This window comes from Solanum lycopersicum, chromosome 1 (genome assembly GCF_036512215.1).
Source record: "Solanum lycopersicum chromosome 1, SLM_r2.1".
NCBI classification, from domain to species: domain Eukaryota; kingdom Viridiplantae; phylum Streptophyta; class Magnoliopsida; order Solanales; family Solanaceae; genus Solanum; species Solanum lycopersicum.
In genome coordinates, this window is record NC_090800.1 from 93,694,058 (window position 1) to 93,707,232 (window position 13,175).

The following is a 13,175-nucleotide window of genomic DNA, read 5'->3' on the forward strand; positions in this document are numbered from 1 at the left end:
AATATATGAGTATACACTAATAAAAAAAAATTGTTAAGATAATAACATGAATTTACATTTATTAACTAGTCGTAGAGGGATGGTGCTGTATCATAATTTCGAGTTGAGATAGTAATGACCTATTCATTAGATAATCTTCAGGGTAAAGTTATAGCCGATTTATGGAAATATCTCCTTTTTAAGTTATTATTTAAAGTTTATCTTTGTTTTTAAAATAGTATAAATATAGATTTTGAGGGCGACAGAAAATTAAATATTTGTATAATATCTACAACATTTTAGTCTGTAATCTAACGTTTTCTCATCTAAGACTTGATTGATAATAGTATTTTTTAATTATATAATGAATAAATAAGAAATTAAAAGTGGCCTAGAAGATGATTAATTTCATTTGAAGATGAGTCATAAGATATTTCATATTTCTTTGGTCCCACAAGTGTAATAACAAGTAAAATGCAGTCAAAAGATGTAGTTGAATAGGCAAATTTTTATTCTTCATTATTGTTCATTTGTCACTTTCCAATCCATATCAATGTTTGATACTCTAGGTAAGTATGTCACTTTCAACCACCGACCCATAAAATATCTTGAAATTCTTTTCTTTAAATATAAGTATTTCGTATCTCAATATTCGTGAAATATTAATGATTTCTCAAATTACAAAATTCAAATTCAAAATATTAGAGGAGATTGAATTTCATACAATCCACCAAAACCTTATAGATTAAGGAATGTCACACGGTCACATCATACACTAGTAAAGATCTAAGCATCATATATTAAAATAAGAACAAAAAGTTGGAAATCTTCACTAGAAATATGTTGCATACTACATTAATTAACCAAATCCTCAAATCAAGCTAAGCAAAACTCAAGACGTGGGATGATGGGGGAGGGAGGGAATGGATTGTGGTCATGACTCCGCAAATTTACACATAACAACCCATGCATCTTCGTCTTCATCTTCATCTATCGTACCAGTCATGCATCTTTTTTAATTTTCGTGACGACCTCATAGGTGGTGATGGTGAGTGATGTTGGCCGGAGATGGGCGTGGAGCACCAACATGAGGGAGGAATGGTGGCGGGGACCCCGGTGGAGGTGGGCATTGGTAACATTTGGTGAAAAGACCAAATGTATCAATTTGATGTATGAAATTGGTCATACTGGCCCAACCACCAAATCCAAACCCAACAATAAGTACCCAAACCACCACAAATATATTAATTGTAAACGATCCAGCCCAACGTCCCACAAATTTTGGTGGTTGCTCTACCGCATTCTGCATAATATCAAAGTTTATAATCACCACATATTTTATAACACACCAAAAGTATAAAAGACAAAAACATCCAAGTGCTACTACTATATTATGTGAGATGTGACTTAACTTTATTATTCTCCATTGGTCCTTGTAAATCATAATATGGTTATTTTTTTTTCTATTTTTAAAGTAATAGTATATGTAATAAAATTTACTAACAATTTTAAGAGATGGCGTAGTAAAGATCGGGTACCTCTCGGGCTGCAGCGGATTTAAAGGTGAACATGTAAGCAAGAGCCGGGATAATGTAAACGGTGAAGCTAACGAGGAGTGAACCAACGGAGGAGTTTATAGGGCCGAAAAATGGGAAAACTATGGCCAGAAACCATATCGGAATCACCACCGGCAACCGTGCTGCCGCCCTCTTACACATGCTCTTGCATTCGTGCATGCCAATAGCCTTCTCCCATACAAAATACAATGGTGTGCAAGCGAAACCAAATGTTATGAACTGTAAAAACAACAAATCGATGTTATTTATTTGCTTGCTCGTTAACATAAAGTCAATATTGAACGAGTAAAAATTGGACCTGATGAATAAGCATGAGGATGACAGCCATGTCTCTGAAGGGTGATTTAGGAAGTAGAGAAAATGCATTAGAGTGATCAAGTAACAAATCACCAAATGCCCAATACACTGATGCTGCTGATGGAAGGGTCAGTGTTAACACATAAAGAGTTGCCCATAAGTAAATTGCCTTAAACTTTTGGGGTTTCCACATAGCATGCATTATTTCTCTGCCCAAACAAAACACAACAATTAGCCTCTCCTAAAAGAAAAATCTTTTAAACTCGTATGTATCCTAATTTATTTGTCATACTTTCATTATTAGTCTCGTTCCAAATGATTTTTACAGTTCACAGAAGCTAAAAATCTAGTTGAGTAAATATCAAGATTTATTTGCAGTCCCTTTCATATTTATGATAGGATACTTAATTATTTCTTGGTTAATGGTACCTTTTAATTATGTTAAAAAACAGAAAAAAAGGAACATAAAAGGAAGAGATGTTCAGAGCATTAAACCATTCATTGATTCAGTAACAAATAAAGCAAAAGTGATTCGAAAAAGATATTTTGCTTTCTAACTTAAAAAGGGTAAAAAGGGTTCATAGTAAGTAATGACTTTTTTTTCTTCCCATGCCTGAGAAAGGCACTCTGCCAAATTGAAAAAATTTAAAAAAAAAAAAAACATGTAAAAAGATTAAAGTAAAAGTTAACAGTTGTATAGAGAATAACAATAATAGTTTTTTGATAAGGATTGGTCACCACGTAGTAAATGTTAAAGTTTTGAGGGAATATTTAATATCTTAGACAAAAAAATAATACACTACTATATACCATAGTCCGTTTCTTCAGAACAGTCTAAGGTTTAGTCATTTTCACACAAGAATAATGTTGTAGATAGAGGCGGACCTACAAAATTTAGTGGCTTTGGTTCAAATTCCCGCTTTAAATTTAGTCTTATTTGAATTTTATTTAAAAAGGAAATAAATCAATTAAGATATATCTTACACAGTAACAGCATGTCCCCCAAATGTGTAGAGAATGTTTGTTGCTCCTGTGAAATATAGAACCATTTTTGTTGGACCTGAATGTTTCACCCCCTCTACCTATTTTTATAACAAGTAACAAAAAACATTAATCACAATTAATTATTCATGAATAATTAAGATCTCAAACTCTTGAACAACATGTGCTTAAAAATAATGTGTGACTATATTTTTGAAACGATCACGTGGTATATGCTTATAGTTTATTCACTAGCTAAACTTCAGTTATATAAATACGATAAAAAAATAATAGTGTCCAGTAATTATAGGTGAAATTAAATACCTGGCCATGAAGGAGCGATGCGACAGTAAGATACCAAGCAGTGTAAGTGGTCATTAATAAGCCAAGAAAAGACCAGATTCGGTAGTTGTGAAAAGATGGAATGAATACAGTTGTTGCACAACAAGCTCCGAATATATAAGTCCAAGTTCTTTTGTCCAAATTATTATTTATATAATATATATTACTGCAAAATTAAAATAAATTAATCAATCTCATTTTTATTTTTATTTTTAAAAAAAACAGAATATTCAGGGGGGCAGGTAGAAAATTTAAAATAAAACAAACCTTGCACAGGCTATAAGTTGAATTACAGATCCAAACAGAAGAAAAGTACAATTAAATGCCAAACCAACGTTCCTCCAATGTTTTCCAAGTAATCCATCAAGAACTTCAAACCACTATACAAATAAACAAAATCACATTAAAAAAAATTAATTATTACACATTAAATTAAAATACTATAGTTTTAATCAGAATGCCATGTGAAATTTAGAAGTATTGAGACAAAATATCTAGTATTAACCTATGTCTTGTCGGAGTGTCACCCCTTCGAAACTTGAAAAGTTCTTTTTTTTCGATTACGAAAAATTTTGCGTACGCTACTTTGATGTGAATTTTACCTGAATGACGTGGTTGCGGAAATCGACCTTTTCTCTTTCTTTTCTGGTTCTGTACTCAATGTAGAGAATGCTAATGAGATAAGCAGTCCAACTGCCTAGTAAACCGTAGAAGAGTTGAAATGAAACGCCAGAGAGCATTCCAAGTTGAGAAAATGAGTATGGTAGTGTTAATAACACTTGAGCTACCTGAAATTGAAAAAATGAAATTTTCAAAATTTACACACTTATACTTTACGAGAATATCGCAGAATAAGTACCTGATTAGAAGCACAGCTAAACCAAGCATCATAAGCAGAGCCACCATGCCAAAATAAATTAGAGAATTTGGATTTGATGTCATTATTATTATTAGGCTTTCCTTCACTCTCCATCTCAACATAATTTCCAACCATCACTGTTTCCACTACTTTGTCTGTGGATTCCATCTTCAACTAAAAAAAAATTTAAGTAGTTAAAACAGAGTTGAGTGTTTAGTAGGGAAAGCATAGTGGTGTATGTTATATTTATATTGAGTGAAATGAATGTTAAAACAGCTTTTTTTGAGTGGGCCTTGTCGACACATCCTTTTTTTTTTCCAACCTAATTGTCCTTTTAGTTTTTGTTTTTCAGTGGAAAAAAAAAGGGGTCGAAGAAAATGGGGGAATTGGTGTTACGTTCTTTGAAGGGAGAAAATTCGTGACTAAAATGTAGTTGTAACTTAAAAATTAAAAAAACGTACCATTGATTAAATGCTTATTAGTATCTAAATAAATACTCCTATATAGCGGTGAAATTGAAAAAATAATTAAAATATTCAAAATATGAGAAGTGAATACGTAAAAAATTTGTTGAATGTTTTTTTTTTTTAACGTCTTGTTTGAATGGTTATTTCTGATAATTTTATAATATATTATATTGTAGTTTATTATGTTAGTATGTGATATTATTTTTGATGAAATAAGACTTGGTAGTTGGTAAAACCATGCTTATAAGCTATTTCCTCACTCACTCACTTCATTTGTCCATTTTTTACTTATTTAATTTATTATCTTATATTTATTTTATCCTTATGAATTATTATTAAGAAATACTCTTCATTATCCGACATTTGAACTAATTATGTCAAGTTTATAAAAACGAAAGGAGTATAAAAAACTATGAATTGAGATAAACAACTTAGGATGTTTATGTGATTTTAACTTAAAAGCACTTTGCTTATAATTTTTTTTATTATTATATCTGTTCATTTTTAATTATTATGTTAGATTTTTTGAAAGTTAATTTGACTAATTTTTAAAGTTAAATTAGATTAAATTAATTTTATATGTTAAATATAAATTTAGATATTAGAAAATTATACAAAATATTATAAATTGTAATTTTTTTAATCTATAATATGATAAAAGATATATCTTAAAATATTAATAGAAACTTCTATAATTTGATTTTAAAAAAAGAAAATTATTTCAATTATAAGTGGACGGAGAAATGAAATGTTAAAATATTTAGTATTACCTCTTTGAAGTTACAAAGGGTGTGATTTTGGGGAAGTGTATAAAAATGTTGGTTTATAGCTTCCAAGTTGAAACAGTTCAAGTTTGCGAGCTTTGACGAATAGCCATGGTAATCGTGCCCAAAGCAATTGTTCCTATGATTAAATCTTTTAATTTAAGCAAATTATTTATTAGTTAAATTAAAATTATTGTCTTTTAGTGCAGATGCTAATGTAATTATGGGAGCGTGACTGGCTTCTTTGCACGAGTGGGTTTCTCTTCTTCCCATTGAGAAATATGCATAACATTTGATTAATTTAACTTAACCTATGCTTCGTATTAATTGTATTTTATGTGCCTACAATAGGAAATGATTTGCCTTAAATCACATTGTACTTATATTCTAATTCTGTCTTTATCTTATGTGATAATGACGTCAACATCAATGTCATTAAGGCCTCATTTATTTTTATTAAAATTAAGAGGTTTGAATTTGAATATACATCTGAATATTAAGATTCAAGTGTTTTGATCTGAATAAATATCTAAATATTAAGATGTGATTTATAAACCTGAACATTAAGTAATTAATGTTGTTTGTTTTCAATATCTAAACGTGAAAGCGAAATTGAATATTATACTAATAAATATTATAAAATTTTCATTTCAACAAAATATATTACTTTTTATTAAAAAAAATAATTTAAAAATTCTAATAATCATGATTTGAAGTACTGTTTTTTCATTCAAAACCTTGATAAATAACAATATACCAAAAATATTATTGCAACCATTGTTCTTGACTCAGGTCAATACAAGAAAATTATTAATATAAAAAAAATACTTGATAAGATTTATGAAAACTTACCTATTGGAAAAAAAATGGTGTTTAATTGATAAAAGAGAAAAAAAATTAGTTATGAGATAAAAAGACACGCTAAAAAAAAAGTTATGATTTATTGATTGATAAATTATCACGTGAGTTTGAATATTGGAAAGAGTCATACAGACCTCTTCAGACCCATTAAGAGGCTTTTTTAAAAAAAAAAAAACAAATAAACTTAATGAGTTGAATATGAATGATTTAGATTTAGATCTAAAAATTAAACATATTTAATGAGCTAAATCTGAATGATTAAAATTTAGACGTCCATCAAATACAAACAAATAAGACCTAAGACTAATAAGAGTATTAACCTTTTTCAAATTTTCTGGTTTTTTTTTGTCAGAAGTCAAATAACTTGAATTTTGACAAATACATAATTCGGAGAGGAAATATAATTTATAATATTTCATGTAAAAAAATAATATCTAAACATTAAATTATTTCATCTAATTTAACACCAAAAGTCTAATTAAGTTAGATCCTTAAAATCTAAATGTGACAATTATTTCAAGATAAAAGGAGTATCATTTTATCTTTCTTCGTTTCCTTTTTTTGTATTTTTATTCTTCTTTCAAATAATGAGATTATTTAGAATAAATGTCACATGACATTATAAGTACACAACCTAAGACAAAGTAGATAATATGTCGTAAATTCATTATAAATCGAATTACACCAACTCATGTCCATGTAGTTCACAAAGTTCATGTAGAAGAACGAGGAAAATAGTAGTAGTAATAAAGAGAACGACCACACCAAACAAGAGGATGGATTGCTCCTTTCTTTGATTAAATGTACGATTTTAAGTTTTGAATTTGAAAAATCTATAGTTGAAGTAGTAACAGCGATAAAATTTTAAATAAGGGATTTAAAATTTATAGAAATAGATACACATACTAATTGAAGTGGGTTCGATATTTACTATATACACATAAAATATTATTTTAATCATATATAAATAATATAATTTTTCGTCGAACAGAATTCGAATAAACCCCTTTTACCTTGATGGCTCCGCCCCTTAGTTGGAGTGCTTTACTGAATCCAATGCAATATAAATTTATATACATCAACATTTAATATGAATATTGAACATCGAACAAAAAAAATTGAAAACGAAAGAATTATAACAAAATAGACCGTATGATTATTGGCAAAGGGGCGTGGTCGCTTTATAGCAAGAAGAAGAAGAGAAAAAAGCTGCTTTTATCACATGGCTTTGGGAGGAAAATTACTTTATTGTCTCGAGAATTTCATTCAATCCATTGCGTCTTCCAATTTACCATCTTCTATATTGCAATACACATTTTGAAACATAGCATATAAATTCATATTTTTTACTCTTTTTGTTCATAAATATTTGATAGATATACTAAATATAGATATCTAAGATTAATTGTTAATTTAAATAATTAATTATATTTTTTCAATTATATTCTTAATAATAACTCCATTTTGTTCAATTGAAAAGTTATATAAATTTTTGATATTCTTACTATAATATGATTATATTAGTCAAATTACAACTTGTATTAAATTTTTTCGTGAAAAGAATACATGACCTTATTCTAAAAACAATTGTGAACGGAAAGAGTAAGTTATAACTTCATTCGTCGCAATTTACTTGACTATCTTTTAGTATTTCAATAAAAATGTTTCTTTGATGGAACTTTCATGTTGTGTTATTCATATTTTAGATGTTAAATTTTATGCAAGAAGCTGCTAAGTATCTCAATTACTTAAGAAAATGAATTGTTATATTTCTATATGCTAATTTTCACTTCGAGAGCTAATTTTTAATAATTTTTTTCTTGAACTTCTCTTATACTATTTTTTGCAAATACGATTACATATTTTATGTACCAATTACCCATTAAAAAACCTACGTTTTCTTAACACTATAGTCTTCACACATTTTAGAGACATAAGGACAAACTTATTCTTTGAGAACTGTAAGATCATGTGCCTTTGAAACTGCGCTGTATCTTGTAAATTTCTCCCATCTCCTTTTTCCATCAATTTATTCATATGTTATACTAATTTCTTATTTTGCTAAACATGCTTCTGAATTTGTACCAAACGCAATATAATCAGAAGTATTGAGTTCAAATTCTATAAAATACAAATTGTCAAGAATACTACTTTTTGAAAGATTTTTTTTAACATAAATTTAACTTAAATTTAATCAAATGTACTAAACAGTTAGTTAGGAACCAAGAAAATGAAAGGCAAACACAAAAGCCTCAAAAACCAAGACAAGAAGAAAGAATAAAAGGACAAATGCTTTTATCATAAAAATTGAAACAGCAAAAAGTGTTAAAAAGTAAGAAAAATTCATCCTTCCCTCAGAAAAGTTAGGGGGACTAAATAGAGCATACTGATTTTGCTAGTGCAAGACAAAAAGAAAATTCACAAAAGAAAAAGTTCTTTAAATTCATATTTATTTAACCAGCATTTTTATTTTTTACTTTTATTTTAAAAGGCAAAGATGTTATTTTTTTTAATACTATTCAGTCCCCAAGGGCCAAGAACCTTTAATTATATGTGTCTTCTGCTTTTTACAGAGGTCTTTTTCGAATTTGAATGTGTCACCTAGAGTTATCATTGATAATTTGCAATGTGATGATGTTAAAACATCATGAGGTCAGGTTTCTTTTTAAATATATATATATATATATATATATATATAATTTTTATGATGTATTTCAATTGTAAATACTAGTTGACGAGATTTATGTTTTTTCTTTGTTTTAACAGTTCTTTCTACAACATATCACAATTTAATTAATTGATTGTCTATATTCCAACGGTTCTAGACATGGGTAAAAGTAGTTCAGATCAAGTTAATATCACAACTTTATTCACCATATAACACCGATGAAAGTAATTGTACTTTACCTACTGTAATAGCAAATTAACAAATACACAGTTTTGTCACGTTTATAATAGTTGAACTTAACCACATGATAATTGTGAAATCACACAAATTTATTCGTCGCAACTGTGATCAGTAGCGAATCTTGGATTTTTATTAAGGGATTTAAAATTTGAAGAAGTAAATTACGAACTAATCGACTAATCATTTTTCTAGTAGAAAAAAGTTTAGGACTCTATAAATAGAGAGACATGTTCCTTTTAACTTAATCAGCATTCACAATATAGTCTTAAAGGGCTTTGAGAGTTTTGGTTAGGGGGAGAATTTGTGGGTCACAAGCTTGATACGTTATCACTTGTGTGAACCTCCTATTTATTCCGAGTGAATTGATTGAGGTTGTTTCTCTCTGTATTTTGTACTCTCTTATTTATAGTGAATTGCTTATCTCCTTTATGGACGTAGGTCGATTGACCGAACCATGTTAAATCTTTGTGTCTTTTGGTATATTTCTCATTTGTCTTTTTACTCGTGATCTTTCGAGGTTTACTTTGTTACTTTCGCATTTACACCTACTTATTTTTGATCCCGATAATGTTAACCATCCTTTTAACTCTATGCTAGCTGGCTATAGATTCCATCGATATCTAGAAAAATGTTATGACTTCACTGTCCTGGCTAGTAGAGTTAAATTATTTTGACATAAAAAAATTATTGTTATAGTGACAATACTGAATTTAGGTCAATGAAACTGGGATTGGAATAATTAGTATGAGTAAATATATAAAGTGATGAAGTGCTAACATATTGATGTTAGCTGTTGGATAAAAGAGTGATAATTTTATTTTTGTCACGCTTTACAGACATGATATGACATATATAATATTCATGGGACCAAAAACATTCTCTGACTATTTTTGTCCTACTTTCCTTCCTTTGACTGCTAAATTGTTCATTCCCTTTTGTCTTAATTTCTAGCACAACAATTTTACACTATACTTCATCTTACTGCTCCTCTTAGTTATATTTGAAAACTTGGCGAACATTTGTATGTATATATATTGATTGACGAGCAAAAAAAAAATACATAAGTTTATGCTAATTTGAGTAATTGTGGTGTAAGCAAGATTAATTAACTAATGTCATGTGATGGATGCACGTCATTTGTACGTAGAAGCCAACCTCATAGTATATTATGTTTCCTTAACTATGTTGTTAGTAGTTTTGACATGACAACCTATCATCCACCCCTATAGTTTTCCCGACATTGACATTAAGAGAATATTATAACTAGTAGTCGTATACGAAGGTAATCTAGCACTCACGCATTGAATTCACATGAATTCAATAACTTTTATTTGTCTGTGTTGAAAAACATCAAATTCAAAATCTGCCAGTAGTTATATAAGTTTGGTCTCAGGATTAACCAATAGTTATTGGCGCTAGCTAGCCATTGAATCATGAAGTGAAGCATTATGTTTCTTTAGTCGTAACTCGAAATTGTATATTTGTATTTTGTGTCTACTACGATTGTTAGATACATTTTGTATCTTGAAAAAGCTTGAGAAGATCTAAGTTGACAGACAAAAATGATAACCTAAGTTGACCTTTAATAAGGAGAGACAAAATCAGCTATGCCAATCTATGTGGGCTCATTTTTCAATTAATGGATTAGACAACTTATGATTGAGTACAAGAAAATGGGTATTTATGCACGCTAGGGCCAATGTATATGATGATCAACAGTTATTTCAAAATTATGCCTTTTAAGCATTCGTTAGTAAGCACAATGATACATAACAAAAGGTCCATTAATACACTTCTAGAGACTTAGATTTGGCACAAAAGTGCATTACAATGCCGTTAATTAGTGTTTTGAAATGATTATATCTTTGTAATGGGGGTCAATCTTTATCCTTATTTGTTGAATTACCAAACTGTATGGGCCTCTCATGAATAATGCACTTTTTTAGTATGACAAACAACTAATGAACAATAGCCAAATGAACTACATTAATGATTAAAAAAGTACATTGTATCTATAAAAGTAGGAGTAGGTAATACTACGTATTATATTTGGCTATTATGTACTTACTTGTTAATCATTAAAACATTTTATAAAACAAGCATTTTAAAATTTTGTTTAAGAATGAGATGAGTGGACTCCTTATAAGACTTCGGCAATCCTCCTACCGCTTTTGGGTGTGAGTTAGGCCTAAAACCTAATTTCACATGGTATCAGAGCGGGGCCTGTCTCATCAGATGTTGGGGTCCCTAAAATTAAAATTGTCCACGCACCAGTTGCTAAGTACTGGGCGTGAGGTGGATATTAAGGAATGAGATGGGTGAACTCCTTTTAAGGCTTGGGCAGTCCTCCCCTTTGAGCTAGCTTTTGGGTATAAGTTAGACCTAAGATCTAAATTCACAAAATTTGTAAATGAATTCTAATGTCTATATGTTGCAGGGTGAATCTGAGAGTTTAGCTATCTCATAGAGGGTCAGTAGCAGAGTTATGCTACTGTGTTTCACATATCTAATACTATCATCACACTATGAGTTATGATACACTTGTATAATTCAGGAAGATTTCTGTTATTCCAAGATCTTTAAGTAAGATCGGAAGATGAAACTAGACGAGAGAAAGAATATTTTGGATAAAATAACTTGGCTATAGAAGAAGACTGTTAGATTTGAGTTGTTCTTAGGTTGCTCACAAATGACTATGGTCGTCCCTATTTATGCTTGTGTAGGGATGTTTTTAGATGTTATTCTAAATAGATCTACAAGAAAAATCTAGATGACCTTATCTTCTAACTATCTATTCAGAATCTAGATTATTCTATACTTTACAGTAAATATCTAATTATCTAGAACATTTAGATTCTTTTTTAATATAAATATCAAAAATATTTACTCTCCAAAATTTACAAAATTTCACTAAATATCTAAGATATTTGTTATAGCTCCAAAAAATCTAGTTTAATTTTTCACATAATATATATGAACCAACAGATATAATTTTGCATTGCTCCTGTGGGAAGTAGCTAGACTTAAGCCTCTTAAAGAATCTAGGGGCTCATGAGATGGATTAAGCCTCAAAGGGACTTTCTCTTTTGATGGGCTATAGGGCCTAGGCCCATTTAATACTCGAGACATTTTGGGCTGATCGTAGAAGGGGAGACAGGAGAATATAAGGTCATTTTTATAAAAAAAAATTCTATTAAATAATAAACTATTCATTCAAATTAAATGTTATATCTTTAGTTTTATTTATTTGTAATTTATAGTAAACAGTTCATGTTTTTTATAATTCCATTTCTATATCAAAATATACAAATACAAGACCTATTTCTATATCAAAATATACAAATGCAAGATCTATTTATAAACCAAAATATACAAATGCAGGACCATTTGCATATCGAAATATGCAAATGCAAAATCCATTTGTATATCAAAATATACAATCCGAGAGCCATTTGTATATCAAAAATATACATAGACTCAAATATGTATTTTTTTTATGTATATGTATATCTAAATATACAGATTAATAGTCATAACAAATGTAAAGTTTGTTATAGAACACAATTATACTAACTATTAATATATAAATATAATTTTTATATTTGCTAAACTTAAAATTTACTTTTTTTCAAAGCAAAATAATGACGGACTCAAAAATCCAATATAAAAAGATGAGTAAATATTAGGTTAATCAAAGTTATAAATGTAATTGGAAAGTAATCAATTTTAAATAAACACAATATCTAGATAAAAATGTGCTAGAGTTTGAATTTCCTACAATGATGAAGTTCTAAAAATTTAAACCGGAAGAGTTCAATAATTTTATATGGAGTTTGAAATAGACATCATGAGTGAAATAACGATAAAGTAATAAATATGTATCATAAGTAAAATAATAATATATTGAGTGTAACTTAAATATACATCGACCTTATTTATTTTAAACAAGTGTCATCATGAGTGAAATAATTATAATTCAACTCAAAACTTTCGAATCATGCAGAATACCAAATTATATCTTGTAAGTCTGTATAACTTGCTGGATGAAATTATATATTTTATTATAGTGACGAAACTAAAACTTTCATTAATATGTCCAAAATTTTATATATATACTTCACGTAGCTTTCTATATGCATA

At 28.9% G+C, this 13,175-nt stretch overlaps 1 protein-coding gene across 1 annotated transcript; it reads right to left on the minus strand.

Annotated features, from left to right (window-relative positions):
- Positions 1-878: 878 nt before the first annotated feature.
- On the minus strand, positions 879-4,253 carry LAX2 (auxin transporter-like protein 2). Its single transcript, NM_001247746.2, has 8 exons — positions 4,036-4,253; positions 3,779-3,964; positions 3,444-3,556; positions 3,159-3,342; positions 2,838-2,935; positions 1,855-2,062; positions 1,518-1,775; positions 879-1,282 (listed from the first exon to the last, which is right to left on the minus strand). The coding sequence occupies exons 1-8, from the start codon at positions 4,201-4,203 to the stop codon at positions 1,013-1,015; spliced, it is 1,485 nt and encodes a 494-aa protein (NP_001234675.1). The 5' UTR covers positions 4,204-4,253; the 3' UTR covers positions 879-1,012.
- Positions 4,254-13,175: the final 8,922 nt, after the last annotated feature.

Bases quoted from the DNA above. Each gene is read 5' to 3' on its own strand.
- LAX2 (NM_001247746.2), bottom strand. From the start codon at position 4,203: ATGGAATCCACAGACAAAGTAGTGGAAACAGTGATGGTTGGAAATTAT. The intron at 3,557-3,778 runs GTAAAATTCACA...TTATTTGTATAG, and splicing joins TCCGCAACCACGTCATTCAG to TGGTTTGAAGTTCTTGATGG. The intron at 1,283-1,517 runs GTACCCGATCTT...GATATTATGCAG, and splicing joins AATCCGCTGCAGCCCGAGAG to AATGCGGTAGAGCAACCACC.